Raw genomic sequence first — 17,577 nt, 5'->3', positions numbered from 1 at the left:
TCACAATCAAAGGAAGGCAAAGGAAAACCTCCCCTGAACAAATATTTGGGAAATTGGCTGCGATAGGGTTGCCATACATTGGAAATGATGTGTGGAGGTGGTGGAGGAGATATCACTATATCTTGGGAGCATCCATAATTTCATTGGACCCGATTCACCTTGTAGTTTCTCTACATTTGAAGCCCTCCGGATAATGGACAGCAAATGTCAGCAATATTGTCCCAGCTAGCTAGGATTGGTGGAGGTTGTAGCCCATCAGCATCTGTATGGATGTCCTAAGTCAGTCCATGAATTCTTCCAGCTTTGTATTGGCTGCTCTGACGGGTATAAGCTGCACAATCTCAAGCAGAGCTTGGAAAAGCTATTTTTGCAGATTGCAGCTCTTTGAATTGCACAGGGGTCCAAAAACTTTGCCAAACTCTTGACTTCAAGCAGGACTACGTTTTGCTACTGACAATAACTTTTAACAGAAGCGGAGATTGAGAGAGGTGCATCTATTCATTGGTATTATTTTGCCAAGGTTGCTTTTGCTTGGTGTGGCTATTTCTGTGTGACTGCCTTTCGACAGGGCTAACCTTTCTCTCTCTCGAAGGCTGCTTGTTCTGGCGTGACTTTCATGCCATTTTATTTATTGATGCGTTGTCGGAGTTGTGACTTTTAAATTGCGTTTAGCCTGGCGATTGTCAAGAGAACGTTTAGTATTGGGCGCATAATACATGGGGCCAAGTAAATAAAAGGGGAGCAAACAAACGGAACAATGGTTTTCTTCAGGAGGACTTGTTCCGAGGGCACAGGCGAGAAGAAATCATTGTTTTTCGGTGCACGTAAACAGAGGTTTGACATAATCCCTTGCCTATTTTTTTTCCCTGTGGTGGCTTTTATACAAAGGTGTGTGGATGTGTATATCTAGCTGTTTGTGTAATTTTTTTCTCCCGGTTTGTTATATAGAGAACTATGTGCTTATTATACATGGAGCCTGTTTCCTCCTCTTGTACTTTCATGAATGGAGACGAGGATCTAAGATTGAGAGCTTTGCATTGGGTTTGAACTAAGAATCCTGGTTTATTGCTTCTCGTTAAACCAGGATTGTGAGCCAGGAGCAAAACCAGTGTGTTGAGGTTCTATCTTGCTTTAAAAAATACCAAACCAAGACTTAGGATTTGGGTAGAATGCAAACGCCTCTGTTCCTTATGTCCAATTAAAACTTGAAAGAGTTCCTTTTATAGATCGCAGTCAAGAAAAGTAACTTTCTCAGGCTGTGCCACTGACCAAAGAACGGGAGGAGCAACACAGAAATTGGCATGCAGCGTTCATGAATATGCAATCATTTCACAAGAGACCAGGCATGAACTTAAAATCTCTGCTTTTGTGTCTTTTAGCAGCTTCAGCATTGGAAACTGAGTAAAAGAGGGGGAAAATACTTTGTTTTCCAGCATCCTATTCCATTGACTCAGCAATACAATTAAACCTGAGCTGGTTAAGAATATATTTGTGTGTGCCTGCTTAAAACAGGCATGGTAAACAGCAGCCACTTTCCAAGAATCCCCTACATAGCATGTCTCGAAAGGTCATAGAATTGGAAAGGACCCCTGAAAGCCATCTAGTCCAGCCCCCATGGAAGGCACAATCCAGATTCCCAAATGTGGAATCAAGGTGAACAATCGACTTAGTGTGCATCCCTTTTGTTACAGAATGTCGGAACGTGTAGCCGGTAGCTGCGTATGTGATAGAAATAGTTGTGGTACACATAATAAAAGGCAAAATCTGTATGTGTGTATGTGGCATGGGTGTCTGCTCATACAGGCAGCCTCCACAAATAGGCTATAGTTTTCAGAGCTAAGGAGCCACAAAGTCACACTTTCCAAGGTCATTGCAGGTTACAGTGAGCATATCCCAGGGTTCCTTTCCCTGTTCATTTGCATGCCTCTGTCCACTGCCTCTCCCTTAACTCTTTCCTATCCTTTCCAATGGCACACAGCAAGCAGAGGAATTGATCAGCAACTGAACATACTAGAGAGAGAGTTTTGGGGAGAATCCACCATTATTATCAGAGTTGTAAGGACTGGGATGTATAGTTCACCTGCAATCTTACTTTACTTACTTACTTAGGCGATCCCTCGTAGCTCGAGGACAATTGTCTTCCATCCTTGGTGTCTTGGGGGTGGGTTCTTAGGTGGCTGAAGAGACCTATTCTTGACCCGCATATTCTCCCACAGTGAGGACATCGGTTTCCAGGTGGAAGGCGGTCCCGGTCGGGGTTAGCTTGACGCTCCTTCCTCTTGGCACGTTTCTCCCTTAAGCCCTCCGCTCGTGCCTCTTCGAACTCCGCAGCACTGCTGGTTACAGCTGACCTCCAATTAGAGCGCTCAACGGCCAGGGCTTCCCAGTTCTCAGTGTCTATGCCACAGTTTTTAAGGTTGGCTTTGAGCTCATCTTTAAATCTCTTTTCCTGCCCACCAACATTCTGTTTCCCATTCTTGAGTTCGGAGTAGAGCAACTGCTTTGGGAGACGGTGATCGGGCATTCGGTCAACGTGGCCAGTCCAGTGGAGTTGATGGTGTAGGAGCATCGCTTCAATGCTGGTGGTCTTTGCTTCTTCCAGCATGCTGACATTTGTCCACCTGTCTTCCCAAGAGATTTGCAGGATTTTCCTGAGGCAACGCTGATGGAAACGCTCCAGGAATTTGGTGTGACGTCTGTAGACTGTCCACGTTTCGCAGGCATAGAGCAGGGTTGGGAGGACAATGGCTTTGTAAACAAGCACCTTGGTATCTCTACGGATGTCCCGATCATCAAACACTCTTTGCTTCATACGGAAAAATGCTGCACTCGCAGAGCTCAGGCGGTGTTATATTTCAGTGTCAAAGTTGACTTTTGTGGAGAGGTGGCTGCCAAGGTAGCGGAAATGGTCAACATTTTCTAATGTTACACCGTTAAGTTGTATTCCTGGCTTTGCAGAGGGATTAGCTGGTGCCTGTTGGGAGAGCACTTTGGTTTTCTCGATGTTCAGTGAGAGGCCGAGCTTCTCGTATGCTTCTGCGAAGGTGTTTAGAGTGGCTTGTAGGTCTTCTTCTGAATGCGCACAGACTACGTTGTCATCAGCATATTGGAGTTCTATAACAGATAACCCTGCAATCTAAGAGCACTGTGAACGCCACCAATGATTGACTTGGACCAAACTTGCCACACAGACCCAACATGGCCAACTGTGAATACTGGTGAGGTTTGGAGGTGATTGACCCAATATTTTCGGGAATTGTAGTTCACACACAAGGGGCCCCTGGTGGCACAGTGTGTTAAAGCGCTGAGCTGCTGAAATGCGGACCAAAAGGTCCCAGGTTCAAATCCCGGGAGTGGAATGAGTGCCCGCTGTTAGCCCCAGCTCCTGCCAACCTAGCAGTTTCAAAACATCCAGATGTGAGTATATCAATAGGTACTGCTCCGGCGGGATGGTAACGGCGCTCCATGCAGTCATGCCAGTGGCCACATGACCTTGGAGGTGTCTACGGACAACGCTGGCTCTTCGGCTTAGAAATGGAGATGAGCACCAACCCCCACGACTGGACTTAACATCAGGGGAAACCTTTGCCTTTAGTTCACACACATCCTTATGCATTTTCTAATGAGAGCATTTGTAAAAACACAAAAGCACAGACTGAGTTTTTTCTAAGACATAGTGTAATATATGATCAAACTGATATTACCAAAAACAAACAAGACTCTTTTCAAATACCCAAGCTAGCAATAATTAATAAAGAGACTTTAAATCAGATAGCTGGCCTTGTGTGGCTTTGTTTTAAAATGAGTTTTAAAAGTGATTAAAAAATATCATGGCACTCCTATGATGCTTTTTGCAGAACCTCAGGGAACACAGCCTGAGAACGGCTGATGTAAAGAATGTGTCTTTGGAGACAAGCTTCCTTTCTATTACTTAGGTAATAAGCAATAATGTCAATGAATGATAAGAACACTTTGTGATGCTGGAGACGTTAAGCATCGTTACATAAATTCTCCGAATTGCGTCGTGTTGAGAAGGAAGCTGCTGAGTGTTTTGTGCGTTGAATGATGAGCATTGTTTCGAAGGGCTTTTTTTTTGCATTGGAAGTTGCATCACAGGACACACACGCATGCACACACGCCCTTCTCTCTGTGTGTGTTTGCATAAAACACAGTCCAACGAAAACACGCGGCAGCCAAGAAAGAATCTAGTACTCTTTGAACTGGGATTAGCATGTCCCCCCCCCCCCTTTTTTTAATATAGCCATTTCTTTTGGGGGAAAGTGAACAAAAATAAGAATGGCTGCCTTCCTCAGCCATTAGCTATAGAGTACAATGATGTTCTCAAGTGAAATCAAGGTGGAGAAAATGGCAAATTTATCAGAGAAGGATATATTGTTAAAGTAGAATTTACTCATAATATATATTGGAAATCTAGCGGTGGTATTGAACTGTGCATCCCATTATCGCCAGTAATGGGAGTTGCAGTTGAACATCATCTGGAAGAAATAGTTTCCACTATTGTGTTACGCCCTCACTGCTCCAAGTGGGGTACAATGCGGTTAAAACACATTATCATAAAGTACATATCCTAAACTATATATATCAGAACACATGATTTTCACAAAATAAACATATTAAAATGTAGGGGGATGGCAGCTTGGGCATTAGGCTAGGGGCCGGGCTGTGGCGCAGGCTGTTGAGCAGCTGCAATAAATCACTCTGACCATGACGTCATGAGTTCGAGGCCAGCCCGTGGCGGGGTGAGCACCCGTCAATTAAAAATAAAAAATAGCCCCTGCTCGTTGCTGACCTGGCAACCCGAAAGATAGTTGCATCTATCAAGTAGGAAATAAGGTACCACTTATAAAAAAAAGTGGGCAGGCAAGTTTAACTTATTTATGACCTGGAATGAGGAAGTGCTGTCAGAGTAAATGATGAAGCAGCTGCTCCCCCCTGTGGCCAGAATCGAACATCCCCTCAGGAAAAGGTTAAATTGCCTCTGCGTCTGTCTGTCTCGGTCTCTTGTTTGGTGTGTTTATGGGCACTGAATGTTTGCCCTATGTGTGTATAATGTGATCCGCCCTGAGTCCCCATTGGGGTGAGAAGGGCGGAATATAAATATACTGTAAGTAAATAAAAATAAAAAATAAATACACATCAAAAAGTGCTCTTCTGACTGGGTTTTCCCAGCAACAAGTTGGAAGAAAGGTACTTAAGTGTAATTACCAGTAGTTTCTTGGAAATGAAGTTGGATCAAAGTTGCATTTCTGAAAGAGTACCGTGAATGGGAGAAAGTTGTGTTCTTAGGTAAAGGTTTTCCCCTGACTTTACGTCTAGTCCCGTCTGACTCTGGGGGTTGGTGCTCATCTTCATTTCTAAGCCGAAGAGCCGGCGTTGTCCCTAGACACCTCCAAGGTCATGTGGCCATTGGCATGACTGCATGGAGCACTCTTACCTTCCCTATTGATCTACTCACATTTGCATGTTTTCGAACTGCTAGGTTGGCGGAAGCTAGGGCTAACAGTGGGAACTCACCCCACTCGCCGGATTTGAACCGCCGACCTTTCGGTCAGCAAGTTCAGCAGCTCAGCGGTTAGGATTATGAATAATTTTTTCTAGTTCGTGGTGCAAGTTCCTGTCTTTAGAAACCTTTATATTATGCAATCAACTTAATAATCCTAACTGTTCTACTGTAGGATGAGAATGCTTTTGGAACATGGCCATACAGTCCGGAAAACTCACAGCAACCAAGTGATTCCAGCCATGAAAGCCTTCGACAACACAATCATAACTGTTCTTAAACAGTTAAGATTTACCTGTTTGGGGGGGGGGGGGGGGGTTAATGAAAAGCATGAAAAAATAGCAGGCTGTGCAACAAAAAGATAAATATTGTTGAAATGGCAATGTTTACCTTTTAACAAATAATAGCTGCAAATTATTCAACCCATATGGACACAAAATAACAAATAATGGCTATATAAAGGTTTGCTGTGAGTTTCCTGGGCTGTATGTTCCAGAAGCATTCTTTCTCTGGATCATGGCCATACAGCCCAGAAAACTCACAGCAACTCAGTGATTCTGGCCACGAAAGCTTTTGACAACACAATGGCTATATATATATATATATATATATATATATATATATAAAATATATAAAATCTCAAGTTGTGACTGGTTGTTAAAAGAGGTAAAGGCATTTTAAATATATAATATCGGAGTATATGACATTTTAGCAGTGTTTTGTTTGTGTATTTAGGCAACCCCATGAATTTCATAGGAGTTTATTCGACATGGAATACTTTTGCTCAAAGTTTTGCCAATTTTGCCTAGAGGCACCATTTATTTCTTGGTGGTTTCCCATCCAGTTACTAGCCAATATTGACCCTGCTTAGCTTCCAAAATTATATATATATATGTGTGTGTGTGTATATATAGGTCTGTACCACAAGTGCTGTTGCTAGGTCAAGTGACCCTTTGTGATGTCACAGGGAAAGAAAGAGAGGAGAAGAGAGGAAGAAAGGAAAGAAAGAAGGAAGGAAGGGAAAGGAGTAAAAAGGAAGGGGGGAAAGGGAGACGAAAGAAAAAGAAGGAAGGAAGAGAAAGGAAAAGGCAAAAGGTATGAGGAGAGGAAAGAAAAGAATGAGAAATAAGGGAATAGAAAAGAGTTGAAGGTAGGGGAGGGTAAAGAAGGAAGGAAGGAAAGAAAAAAGGAAGAAGAGGGGAAAGATGTATGAGAGAAATGGAGGATGGAAAGAAAGAGCCACCAAGAGAGCCTACCAAAGAGAGTTTCCAGAGTTGCTTTCTCAGAGATGGAGAAGGGAGAAAGTAAACAGGCAGTTGTCTCAACGAATCCAGAGAAATGTTGGATGGCTACACAAGTAAAATATATTAGTTTAGTGACCAAACCTAAAGGGTGCTTTTCCCCAATGGTTCCTCTTCATCCTGGAAAGAAGTGACCAGTGGATAAATAAGGTTCGGTCCTGGGCCCAGTTCTGTTCAACATCTTTATTAATGACTTGGATGAAGGTTTAGAGGGTGTGCTTCTTATCAAGTTTGTAGATGGAACCAAATTGGGAGGAAGAGTTAATATTCCAGAGGACAGGATCAGAATTCAAAAGGACCTTTTAATTGTGCCTTTCCTGCATGGAAGAAAGGGGTTGGACTCGATGGCCCATGTGGTCTCTTCCAACTCTATTCTATGATTCTATGATATTAATGTTGTTTTCTTTCTCTTTCTTTTCCCTCCTTCCCCCAATTTTCGATGGCTCCAGTCTGTGGGCCAAACATCGATCTCCGCAACAGCATTGAGCAGCTCAAAGAGCTGGAGGACTGTACGGTGGTGGAAGGGTACCTCCGCATCCTGTTGATCAACCAAGGCGAGGATTTCAGCAACATCCGCTTCCCGAAGCTGACCATGATCACGGACTACTTGCTGCTCTTCCGGGTGGCCGGCCTGGAGACCCTGAGCGACCTCTTCCCCAACCTGACCGTCATCCGGGGCCGGAACCTCTTCTACAACTATGCCTTGGTCATCTTCGAGATGGCCAACCTCAAGGAGATCGGGCTGTACAACTTGAGGAACATCACCCGGGGGGCCATCCGGATCGAGAAGAACTCGGACCTGTGTTACCTCTCGACCATCGACTGGTCCCTCATCTTGGATGCCGTCTCCAACAACTACATCGTGGGTAATAAGCCGGCGAAAGAGTGTGGAGATTTATGCCCGGGAACGGCGGAGCAGAACCCGCTGTGCGAAAAGACGTTGATTAACAACGAATACAGCTACCGCTGCTGGACGTCCAACCACTGCCAGAAAAGTAAGAGCCATGGGTTTAATTTCATCCCTTTCTTCTTCCTAATCTATCAGCATTGCACATTTATTCTCTCTTTTCTGTAGAGTTGACTTAGAGTTTGAATTGTCTGTGTTTGTCAACCAAGTTGTGGAAGTCAGCTACAATTCCCATGCTCATTTTGGCTAGGGATAATGGGATTTGCACTGGATTGAGGCAGGCTCTCGGATCTGTAAATAGAAACCCATATTTGTCACCGTATGGATTGAAATAAGTTTGGGCACATCTACACTTAATGTAGCAATTCAAATGTGGAGCTCATTGTATATGGAACTGGGTGGTGCGTAAACATACCAGAAATGTTATTTCCGACCCAGTTTTAGGATCTACATCAGGGGTCCCCAAACTAAGGCCCGGGGGCCGGATGCTGCCCATCGAAGCCATTTATCCGGCCCCCACGGTACAAGGGCAGAAGGGGGTTGGGCTAAATAGCCCAAGGGGTCTCTTCTTTTACAACCCTTATTATTATCATCATTATTATTATTTATTATTATTTATTATTATTATTAACATTGAGGCTGGGTGGCCATCTGTCAGGGATGCTTTGCTTGTGCTTTTGGTGCACAAAGGCAGAAGGAGTTGGACTCAATGGCCCAAGGGGTCTCTTCCAACCCTCTTTTTTATTATTATTATTAAAATTGAGGCTGGGTGGCCATCTGTCAAGGGTGCTTTGCTTATGCTTTTGGTGCACAAAGGCAGAAGGGGGTTGAACTCAATGGCTCAAGGGGTCTCTTCCAACCCTCTTTTTAATTATTATTATTCTTATTATTATTAAAATTGAGGCTGGGTGGCCATCTGTCAGGGGTGCTTTGCCTGTGCTTTTGGTGCACAAAGGCGGAAGGCTTGGATTCAATGGCCAAGGGGTCTCTTTCAACCCTCTTTATTATTATTATTATTATTATTATTATTATTATTATTATTATTATTATTAACATTGAATCTGTGTGGCCATCTGTCAGGGGTGCTTTGCTTGTGCTTTGGGTGCACAAAGGCAGAAGGGGGCTGGACTCAGTGGCCCAAGGGCTCTCTTCCAACCCTCTTTGTTGTTATTATTATTGTTGTTGTTAATATTATTATTATTAACATCAAGGCTGTATTTGTTCCCGTTTTGTTGTTTTTTACTTCAAAATGAGGCATGTGCAGAGTGCATAGGAATTTGTTCATAGTTTTTTTTAAAAACTCTAGTCTGGCCCTCCAACGGTCTGAGGGACCGTGGGCTGGCCCTCTGTTTAAAAAGTTTGGGGACCCCTGATCTACATTATCCATGGATTCACTGATATTACAAATTTGGTGCTTTTAAAAAAATATAACTTCTCCAATGTGCATGTGTGGATTGCTGGAGCACTCGTCCCTTTTGATTGGCTTTGCCATGTGATGCGGTTTACACATATGTGCTCTGATGTGCACCACAAGGCCCTACTTTGGAGTATCCCCCAATATTGCTTTATCCCACTTTAAATTTGCATTGTTGTGTTTAAATTGGAAATTTCCAAACCTTGTGTTGCGACATGTTAGTGCGTTGGCTGCAGTATGTATGTGTGCCACGCAAACGTAACAAGAAATGGTGAAACTCTTGGAAATGTATGTTATTACCTTGCAAATCATATATTTAAAAAGATATAAATGAAAGGTTTTCATGAGATAGATCGTGTCCTCGTACGCCTTGCTATTATAGTTTATGTATATGTCTGTATCTTTTGTATGGCTTGGTTTAACCTCCTGTGTGCCAGTAAAACTGAATTACTGTGTTGCATCGTTTGGGACAAAGATTAATACAAGACTCTGCCTTATTTTCGGGGAAATGAGATATAACAGAAGTTGTTTGTGCCACACTCAGTGGTTTCCAAGCAACCAGCACGACTGTGTACATAAGTGAACTGGTGGCAGGGTTGTACTAGTAGCCATTGCTGTTTGCCGTCTTGTTCTTAGGTTGTGCCAGGATTTGTTGTCCCAGGTAAAGCTTAACAAGCCATTAAACTGGGACTTTTCTGCAGGGAGGAGGCACATAAGCAAATACACTTGGCTGGCAAGCATCACATCCATTTTCCGTGTTGTCATTCATGAGAACAATGCAAGAACGACGCACTTAAAGTGGTTGGACCTATGTGTAAATATTTTAGAGTGTTGAACCTCATTTGTTTTGTAAGTCTTGCTATCATGAGTTGTATCTGGAAAGAACATTCATGTGCTGAGGTTGTGGAAGTCGGATATTAGATTCTGGGGGCTCTTCTTCCTCTACAGCAAAAAAAAAAAGTCAAAAAAAGAAAAAAACACATAATGTTGTATTTAATCTTTCTGGTTCAGCTTCTGATTTGCAGCATTTGGGTCATTAAGAGATTGTGGGTTGTTTTAGAGCAGGCATGGGCAAACTTCGGCCCTCCGGGTGTTTGGACTCCAACTCCCATAATTCCTAACAGCCGGTAGGCTTTTAGGAATTGTGGGAGTTGGAGTCCAAAACACCTGGAGGGCCAGAGTTTTCCCATGTCTGTTTTGAGGCAAAAAACCAAGCATATAGATTGAAAGAGTCTAAAATATTCTGCCCTGGGTTTGTTTAATTTCTACCCTGCTTTCCCACCACTGAATATTACACTGTGCATTAAAACGACTAAAACAACTTGTGGCACAGTTTGTAAAAGCCTTATCCACCAATCCACTTAAAAGTGTTTGTTAATGTGCTAGGATTTGGTGAGGTTTTTTTATAGGTTTTTATGGACTTGTTTCACTGATATAAGCGGAGTATAGGGAAGATCTTAATGCAAGAAGGAGGAGAAACATAAGGTGCAAAGATAGCACCGGAGGCAACATCTAATTTGAAAAAGTTTTGTTCGGATTTACCTACCTTTGAGGCTGAGAGAGTGTGATCCAGTGGGTTTACATGGTTGAGTAGAGTAGTGGAGTTGCGAATTCTTAACCCCCCAAGGTAAAGGTAAAGGTTTTCCCCTGACATAAAGTCTAGTCATGTCTCAATCTGGGGGTTGGTGCTCATATCCATTTCTAAGCCAAAGAACCGGCATTGTCCGTAGACACCTCCAAGGTCATGTGGCCAGCATGACTGCCTGGAGTGCCGTTATCTTCCCGCCAGAGCAGTACCTATTTATCTGCCATTTGCATGTTTTCAAACTGCTAGGTTGGCAGAAGCTGGGGCTAACAGTGGAAGCTCACCCCACTCCCTGGCTCAGTGGTTTAACCCACTGCACCGCCGGGGGCTCCCTACCTATCAAAGCATAGTCCGATACCCAAAGTTGTTAAACTGGTTTCCTTTCTGGGCTTCAGTTGGAAAATTTAACTCCGATAGTGAATTGTATTGTACACCACATTGGTAGGTTAAGAGATAATAATAATAATAATCATAATTGTATTTCTTTCCGCATCTCCTCACTGCTCAAGGCGGGTTACAGCATTACTAAACATAAACAAACATACAGTCATTGTAAAACACTCCGTAAAATGGATATACAGTAGAGTCTCACTTATCCAAGCCTCGCTTATCCAAGGTTCTGGATAATCCAAGCCATTTTTGTAGTCAATGTTTTCAATATATCGTGATATTTTGGTGCTAAATTCGTAAATACAGTAATTGCACAAAACATTACGGCGTATTGAACTACTTTTTCTGTCAAATTTGTTGTCTAACATGATGTTTTGGTGCTTAATTTGTAAAATCATAACCTAATTTGATGTTTAATAGGCTTTTCCTTAATCCCTCCTTATTATCCAAGATATTCGCTTATCCAAGCTTCTGCCAGCCCGTTTAGCTTGGATAAGCTAATTTGATGTTTAATAGGCTTTTCCTTAATCCCTCCTTATTATCCAACATATTCACTTATCCAAGCTTCTGCCGGCCTGTTTAGCTCTACTGTATTAAAACATATTTCCATAAAATAGATTTTAAGATACACAAAACAACAGCAACAGTAATAATAATATATTTTATTTATATCCCGCCTCCTCTTCCGGAAGAGACTCAGCGCAGCTTACAGCAAGTAGCAGTTAATACAATACACAAAACAATAGTACATATGTCAAATTAACATAACTTAAAATAGAACTATTGCAATTACTGAAAAATTAAGCATACAGCGGAAGTTTAAGAGTTAAGGAGCTGCTGGGCTGTCTTCACTAAAAGAACAGGGAGAATTTTAAAAGCAACCTGCACACTTCATTATTGAAACCCCTCTCGCTTTATACATACATACATATAGCCCTGCTGTTGAAGATGCTAATGGGAATAAAAGTAGACTGGCAGAAGGAAAACTTGGCCCTCTTTAACCTTATTATGCTTGGAGGGGAATCCACTGCCCTTTTGGAAGGGAAAGCAAGGGAAGTATAAATGTTCGGTTGTTTAAAAGGGAGCTTCCTGTTTACTCCGCTGGGCTGTTTGAGCAGAGGAAAAACAAGGGATGCAACAGGAGCCTGACCGGAGGGGAGGGAAGAAAAGAGAACCGGACCGAGGAAATAAATGCTTACTGTTTAGGGCGGTGATTCAATTGGGATTCCATACACTCCCCTCCAGTGGACCCACTAAGACATTTCCCAGGGCCAGCTTCATGGTTTTTGTCAGGAGGTCCCAGCAATGGAGAGGAAACAGAGTATGGTCCCTCTCAAAGTGTGCTGTGTGGAAGGCAAGGTGCTGCTTGCACGAAGAAGTGGTTATGGCTGTGGGGAACCTCTGTGTCCAGATATTGTATATTCCCTTTAAAAGTAGAGGACACATTGGTTTGCTGGGCTAAATGGACCTATAATTGTAAACATATACTGCTTTCATTGCTCTGTTGGCATTGTTGATGGGTTGTGGACTGCTCCGGTTCATGCAAAGATAAAGAAAGAGAGACATTTTAGGGGGTTCAGTTGATATATTTACAGTAGCGGTCAAAGCAGGACAAGGAAGCTTCAATTTAAGTTTTGACTCTGTCCTTCTGTCCATCAAGGACTCTCTCCATCTATCCATCCATGACCATACCTATCCATCCATCCATCACCATATACATCCATCCATCCATCCATCCATCATCCATCCATGATCTCTACCTACCTACCTACCCATCCATCCATCCATGATCTCTACCTATCTACCTACCTACCTACCCATCCATCCATCCATGGTATCTACCTACCTACCTATTCATGATCTCTACCTGTCTACCTACCTACCTATCCAGCCAGCCATCCATGATCTCTACCTACTTACCTATCCATCCAGCCATCCATCCATGGTATCTACCTACCTACCTAACTACCTATCCATCCATCCATCTATCCATGATCTCTACCTACCTACCTACCTATCCATCCAGCCATCCATCCATGATCTCTACCTACTTACCTATCCATCCAGCCATCCAGCCATGATCTCTACCTACCTACCTAACTACCTATCCATCCATCCATCCATCCATGATCTCTACCTATCTACCTACCTACCTATCCATCCAGCCATCCAGCCATGATCTCTACCTACCTACCTACCAACCTATCCATCCAGCCATCCATCCATGATCTCTACCTACTTACCTATCCATCCAGCCATCCATCCATGGTATCTACCTACCTACCTAACTACCTATCCATCCATCCATCCATCCATCCATGATCTCTACCTATCTACCTACCTACCTATCCATCCAGCCATCCATCCATGATCTCTACCTACCTACCTACCTATCCATCCAGCCATCCATCCATGGTATCTACCTACCTATCCATCCATCCATCATCCACCCATGATCTCCAGTTATCTACCTACCTACCTATCAATCCAGCCATCCATCCATGGTATCTACCTACCTACCTATCCAGCCATCCATGATCTCTACCTACCTACCTATCCACCCATCCATCCATCATCCATCCATGATCTCTACCTACCTACTCATCCATCCATGATATCTACCTATCTATCCATCCATCCACCCATTCATGAATCATCCATCCATGACCTCTATCTATCCATCTATCCATCCATCCATGACCTTTATCTATCCACCCATCCCATCTCTCTTTCTCTCTCTTTATATGTTTAATATATTGATATATATGCACATACATTGGCAATACAATTACATAAACAAAACAACATTTAAGTTTGAAGTTCTATTGCTGTTGTACTCATGCCTTGTCATTGCTTTTGCATATACATCTCATATGACTTGCATACATATCTCATTGAGTAGGTAGGCATTTGATGAGATTTCAGCATGGCTACTCTTAGGTGCTTCAAGTTGTGACCTTTCTTATGTTTGTTTTTAACTGGTTGGCTGCAACGGGAGGCAGGTTACCAATCAACCCTCCCTTTCCCTTTCCCCAACCTGCGTGGAGTCCTTTGGTCTTTGTGGCTGCCATCCAAGAAAGGACGTTGCGTGGGGTGTGTTGAACGCCTCTGTTTTGGGAACATGCCGTTCTTTTTGAGCAAGGGGGGCAGTTTAATTTTGTTGCAAACAAAACAATAAATAAAAGTATCTGGGGGAATTCCATCTGCTTCCTTCAGGATAAGTCTCTTATGGAGACAACGTCCGAAGTGGATGGTGTCGGTTGTGAGGTAGAGTTGCTCTGTGTGGCTTTTTTACCGTAATAATTGTATGTTGCCGTTTGCCATGTCCGTCTCTTCCCCCTTCCCTCCCCTCCCGCTGGCCTTGAGTACTTGCATTCAGAGTTGTTCCCACAGGCATTTGGGAGGTTGATCCTGCAATATTTACTCTTCACTTTCTTCTGGGGCTGCAGGGGAGATGCCAACTGTGTTCCGCTTACATCTCCTTTTTGGCAGCCGAACTGCAGGACGATGTCGCAATTCCGGATTTCCGGAAAAAGTGAAGCCTTTTGGCCTCTTGCCAGGAGCAGCTAGGACGGCGAAGAGCTGTTCCTTTTGTCCCCTCTTCCCCTCCTCGTCCACCCCTTTGTTTCCTTCCTCCAGAAAAAGAAAAAAAGAAAAAAAATTGTAGGAAAGTTGGCACTGGAGAATATTCTCCTGTTGAGGGTGTTTTTAGTGTTGAGTTACAATGTAGGATGAGGTCTTCTTGGGGAAGGAGGGAGGAAACGGAACTTCTGGAGTGCTTGAGAGTTCACTTCATGCCGATGGCCTTTAAAAAAACAACAAGAAGACATTCAGGCTTCATTGGTACTTTCCTAGTTCATAAAGGCTTCTTGGGGTGCATCTACATTATAGAATTAATGTACTGTATATACTCAAGTATAAGTCTAGTTTTTCAGTCCTTTTTTAGGACTGAAAAAAAACCTTCTCGGCTTATACTCGAGTGAGGGTCCTGGTGGGCTTATATTCAGGTCGGCTTATACTCAAGTATATATGGTATATTTATTATTTTTCTCTATTATTGGTATTGTTACATTTATTATTTTACTCTATTAATTATTATTATTACATTTATTATTTTACACTATTATTGTTACTTTTACATTTATTTTACTCTATTTTTATTATTTAATAATACATTTCTTATTTTACTCTATTTATTATTACATTTTGGGCCCCTGGTGGTGGCGCAGTGTGTTAAAGTGCTGAGCTGCTGAACTTGCAGACCGAAAGGTCCCAGGTTCAAATCCCGGGAGCGTAATGAGCGCCCGCTGTTAGCCCCAGCTCCTGCCAACCTAGCAGTTCGAAAACATGCAAATGTGAGTAGATCAATAGGTACCCCTCAGGCGGGAAGGTAACGGCGCTTCATGCAGTCATGCCGGCCACATGACCTTGGAGGTGTCTACAGACAACGCCGGCTCTTTGGCTTAGAAATGGAGATGAGCATCAACCCCCAGAGTCAGTCACAACTGGACTTAACGTCAGGGGAAAACCTTTACCTTTTACTATTATTACATTTATTATTTTACTGCCTTTATTATTATTACATTTATTATTTCACTCTATTATTATTAAAAGGATATATAAGCACATTTACATTGAAGCTGAAAATAATGATTTAATCAGAGTTGAACAATCATATCTTAAATTACAGTTTGATGTAAAGATTCAAAAACATTTAAACTACTGATGCCTCAATTAATGTAATTTTATTGGTATCTTGGCTTATACGGGAGTCAATGTTTTCTCAGTTTTTTGTGGTAAAATTAGGTGCTTTGGCTTATATTCAGGTCGGCTTATACTCGAGTATATACGGTACTTTGTCACCACTTAATTGCCAATCAATGCATTTGCATGATAGGGTGTGTAGTTCTGCAAGTACTTTAGCCATCTCTGAAAAGAGGGCTGGGGCTTCACCAAACTTCAACTCCTAGGAATCCATAGCATTGAACCGTAGTACCTAAAGTGGGGTCATTCATTCGGTGACTTGTTCGGGCTACCAGATTTTTAGGTATGGATTCTATCCAAGGTCTGATCAACCAAATTTGGTGCCTTAGCATAGGAGACTACATTTTCTATCTGTCTATCCAATAAGAGTGAAAATACCGTGTTTCCCCGAAAATAAGACAGTGTCTTATATTAATTTTTGCTCCCAAAGATGTGCTAGGTCTTATTTTCAGGGGATGTCTTATTTTTCCATGAAGAAGAATTCACATTTATTGTTGAACGAAAAAATAAACATTTATTATATACTGCACAGTAGTTGTCATCACAAACCAGCATAACCAGACAAACTGTGAATCCTATCAAGAATTTCTTGTTCCTACCATTATTTCCATGTACAACACTCTGGTACGTACATTTACCAATCCTGCATGCTCTGGTGTTCTGTTTGGCGGGCATGCTTCCAAACAAAAACTTTGCTAGGTCTTACTTTCAGGGGAGGCCTTATATTTAGCAATTCAGCAAAACCTCTACTAGGTCTTATTTTCTGTGGATGCCTTATTTTAGGGGAAACAGGGTATGTACGTATGTATGTGAGCAGCAGTTCGAAAACATGCAAATGTGAGTAGATTAATAGGTACCGTTTCGGGCGGTAAGGTAGCGGTACTCCATGCAGTCATGCAGGCCACATGACCTAGCAGATGTCTCCGGATAACACTGGCTCTTCGGCTTAGAAATAGAGGTGAGCACCAGTTGCCTGTATTTGTACAGCTGTAGGTGAAGTTCTGCATCGTTCAGTTCTTCTTGAGTTTTGATACCATGATACCTTCTATGACATTTTCCATTGAGGCCGGGGTACATTTCCTGCCGGTATGGTTCATAGCAGATGGTTTCTGGAGTTAATGGCCACAGCAAACAAATTAGATGAAGGAGTTAGTGGACTCCCTGCCGCTGTTGCTTGAATGGAGAGGGCCTTGTTTTGATGCCATTGGCGTCAGCAGAAAGCAAGCCTTGCGCCGTCAGCTTTGCAGGGATGGCTGAGCGGGCCCCGGCCCCTCCTGCCTGGCAAAGGCTCTTGTTTTCCCTCCTTCGGCCATCGGATCATGTTCTTTGTCCTTTAGAAAATATTGAATCTATGTAAAGTATGCAGGCATGACTTACGTACTGCGGAAGGGAGGGCGGCCATTGTTCTGTGGCTGGTTCCTCCTGGCCTCATTCTCGACCTAGAATGTGCTTGGAAGCAATAAAACGTTGGCTCCTGCATACATTTTTCCCCACCCCCAAATGGATGGCTCAGCATTGCAAGAGAGCATAGCACCCCCAAGAGCCCCGGGTATCCTAGAAATAATCAAAAACATAAAAAACTAGTCGAGGATAGGGCAAAATGTAAACCCAGTTGCACCCAACCAATTGGTCTGGCCCGAAGTCTTGCACAGTTGCTTACCATAGCGTCAGAGAAATAACTCCTGTTAATATATA

General features: G+C 42.8%; 1 protein-coding gene across 1 annotated transcript in view; it reads left to right on the top strand.

Moving 5' to 3' along the window:
* The window catches only part of igf1r (insulin like growth factor 1 receptor), a 193,485-nt gene that overhangs the window by 20,359 nt on the left and 155,549 nt on the right, over positions 1–17,577 (top strand). Inside the window, exon 2 of the mRNA XM_003226491.4 lies at positions 7,272–7,817. Within this exon, the coding sequence (XP_003226539.3) occupies positions 7,272–7,817 (546 nt within the window). The remainder of the gene's footprint in view (positions 1–7,271; positions 7,818–17,577) is intronic.

This window comes from Anolis carolinensis, unplaced genomic scaffold, assembly GCF_035594765.1.
Source record: "Anolis carolinensis isolate JA03-04 unplaced genomic scaffold, rAnoCar3.1.pri scaffold_11, whole genome shotgun sequence".
Lineage (NCBI taxonomy): Eukaryota > Metazoa > Chordata > Lepidosauria > Squamata > Dactyloidae > Anolis > Anolis carolinensis.
Note: the sequence above shows the minus strand (reverse complement) of the source record. Positions and strands in the feature narration are given on the sequence as shown.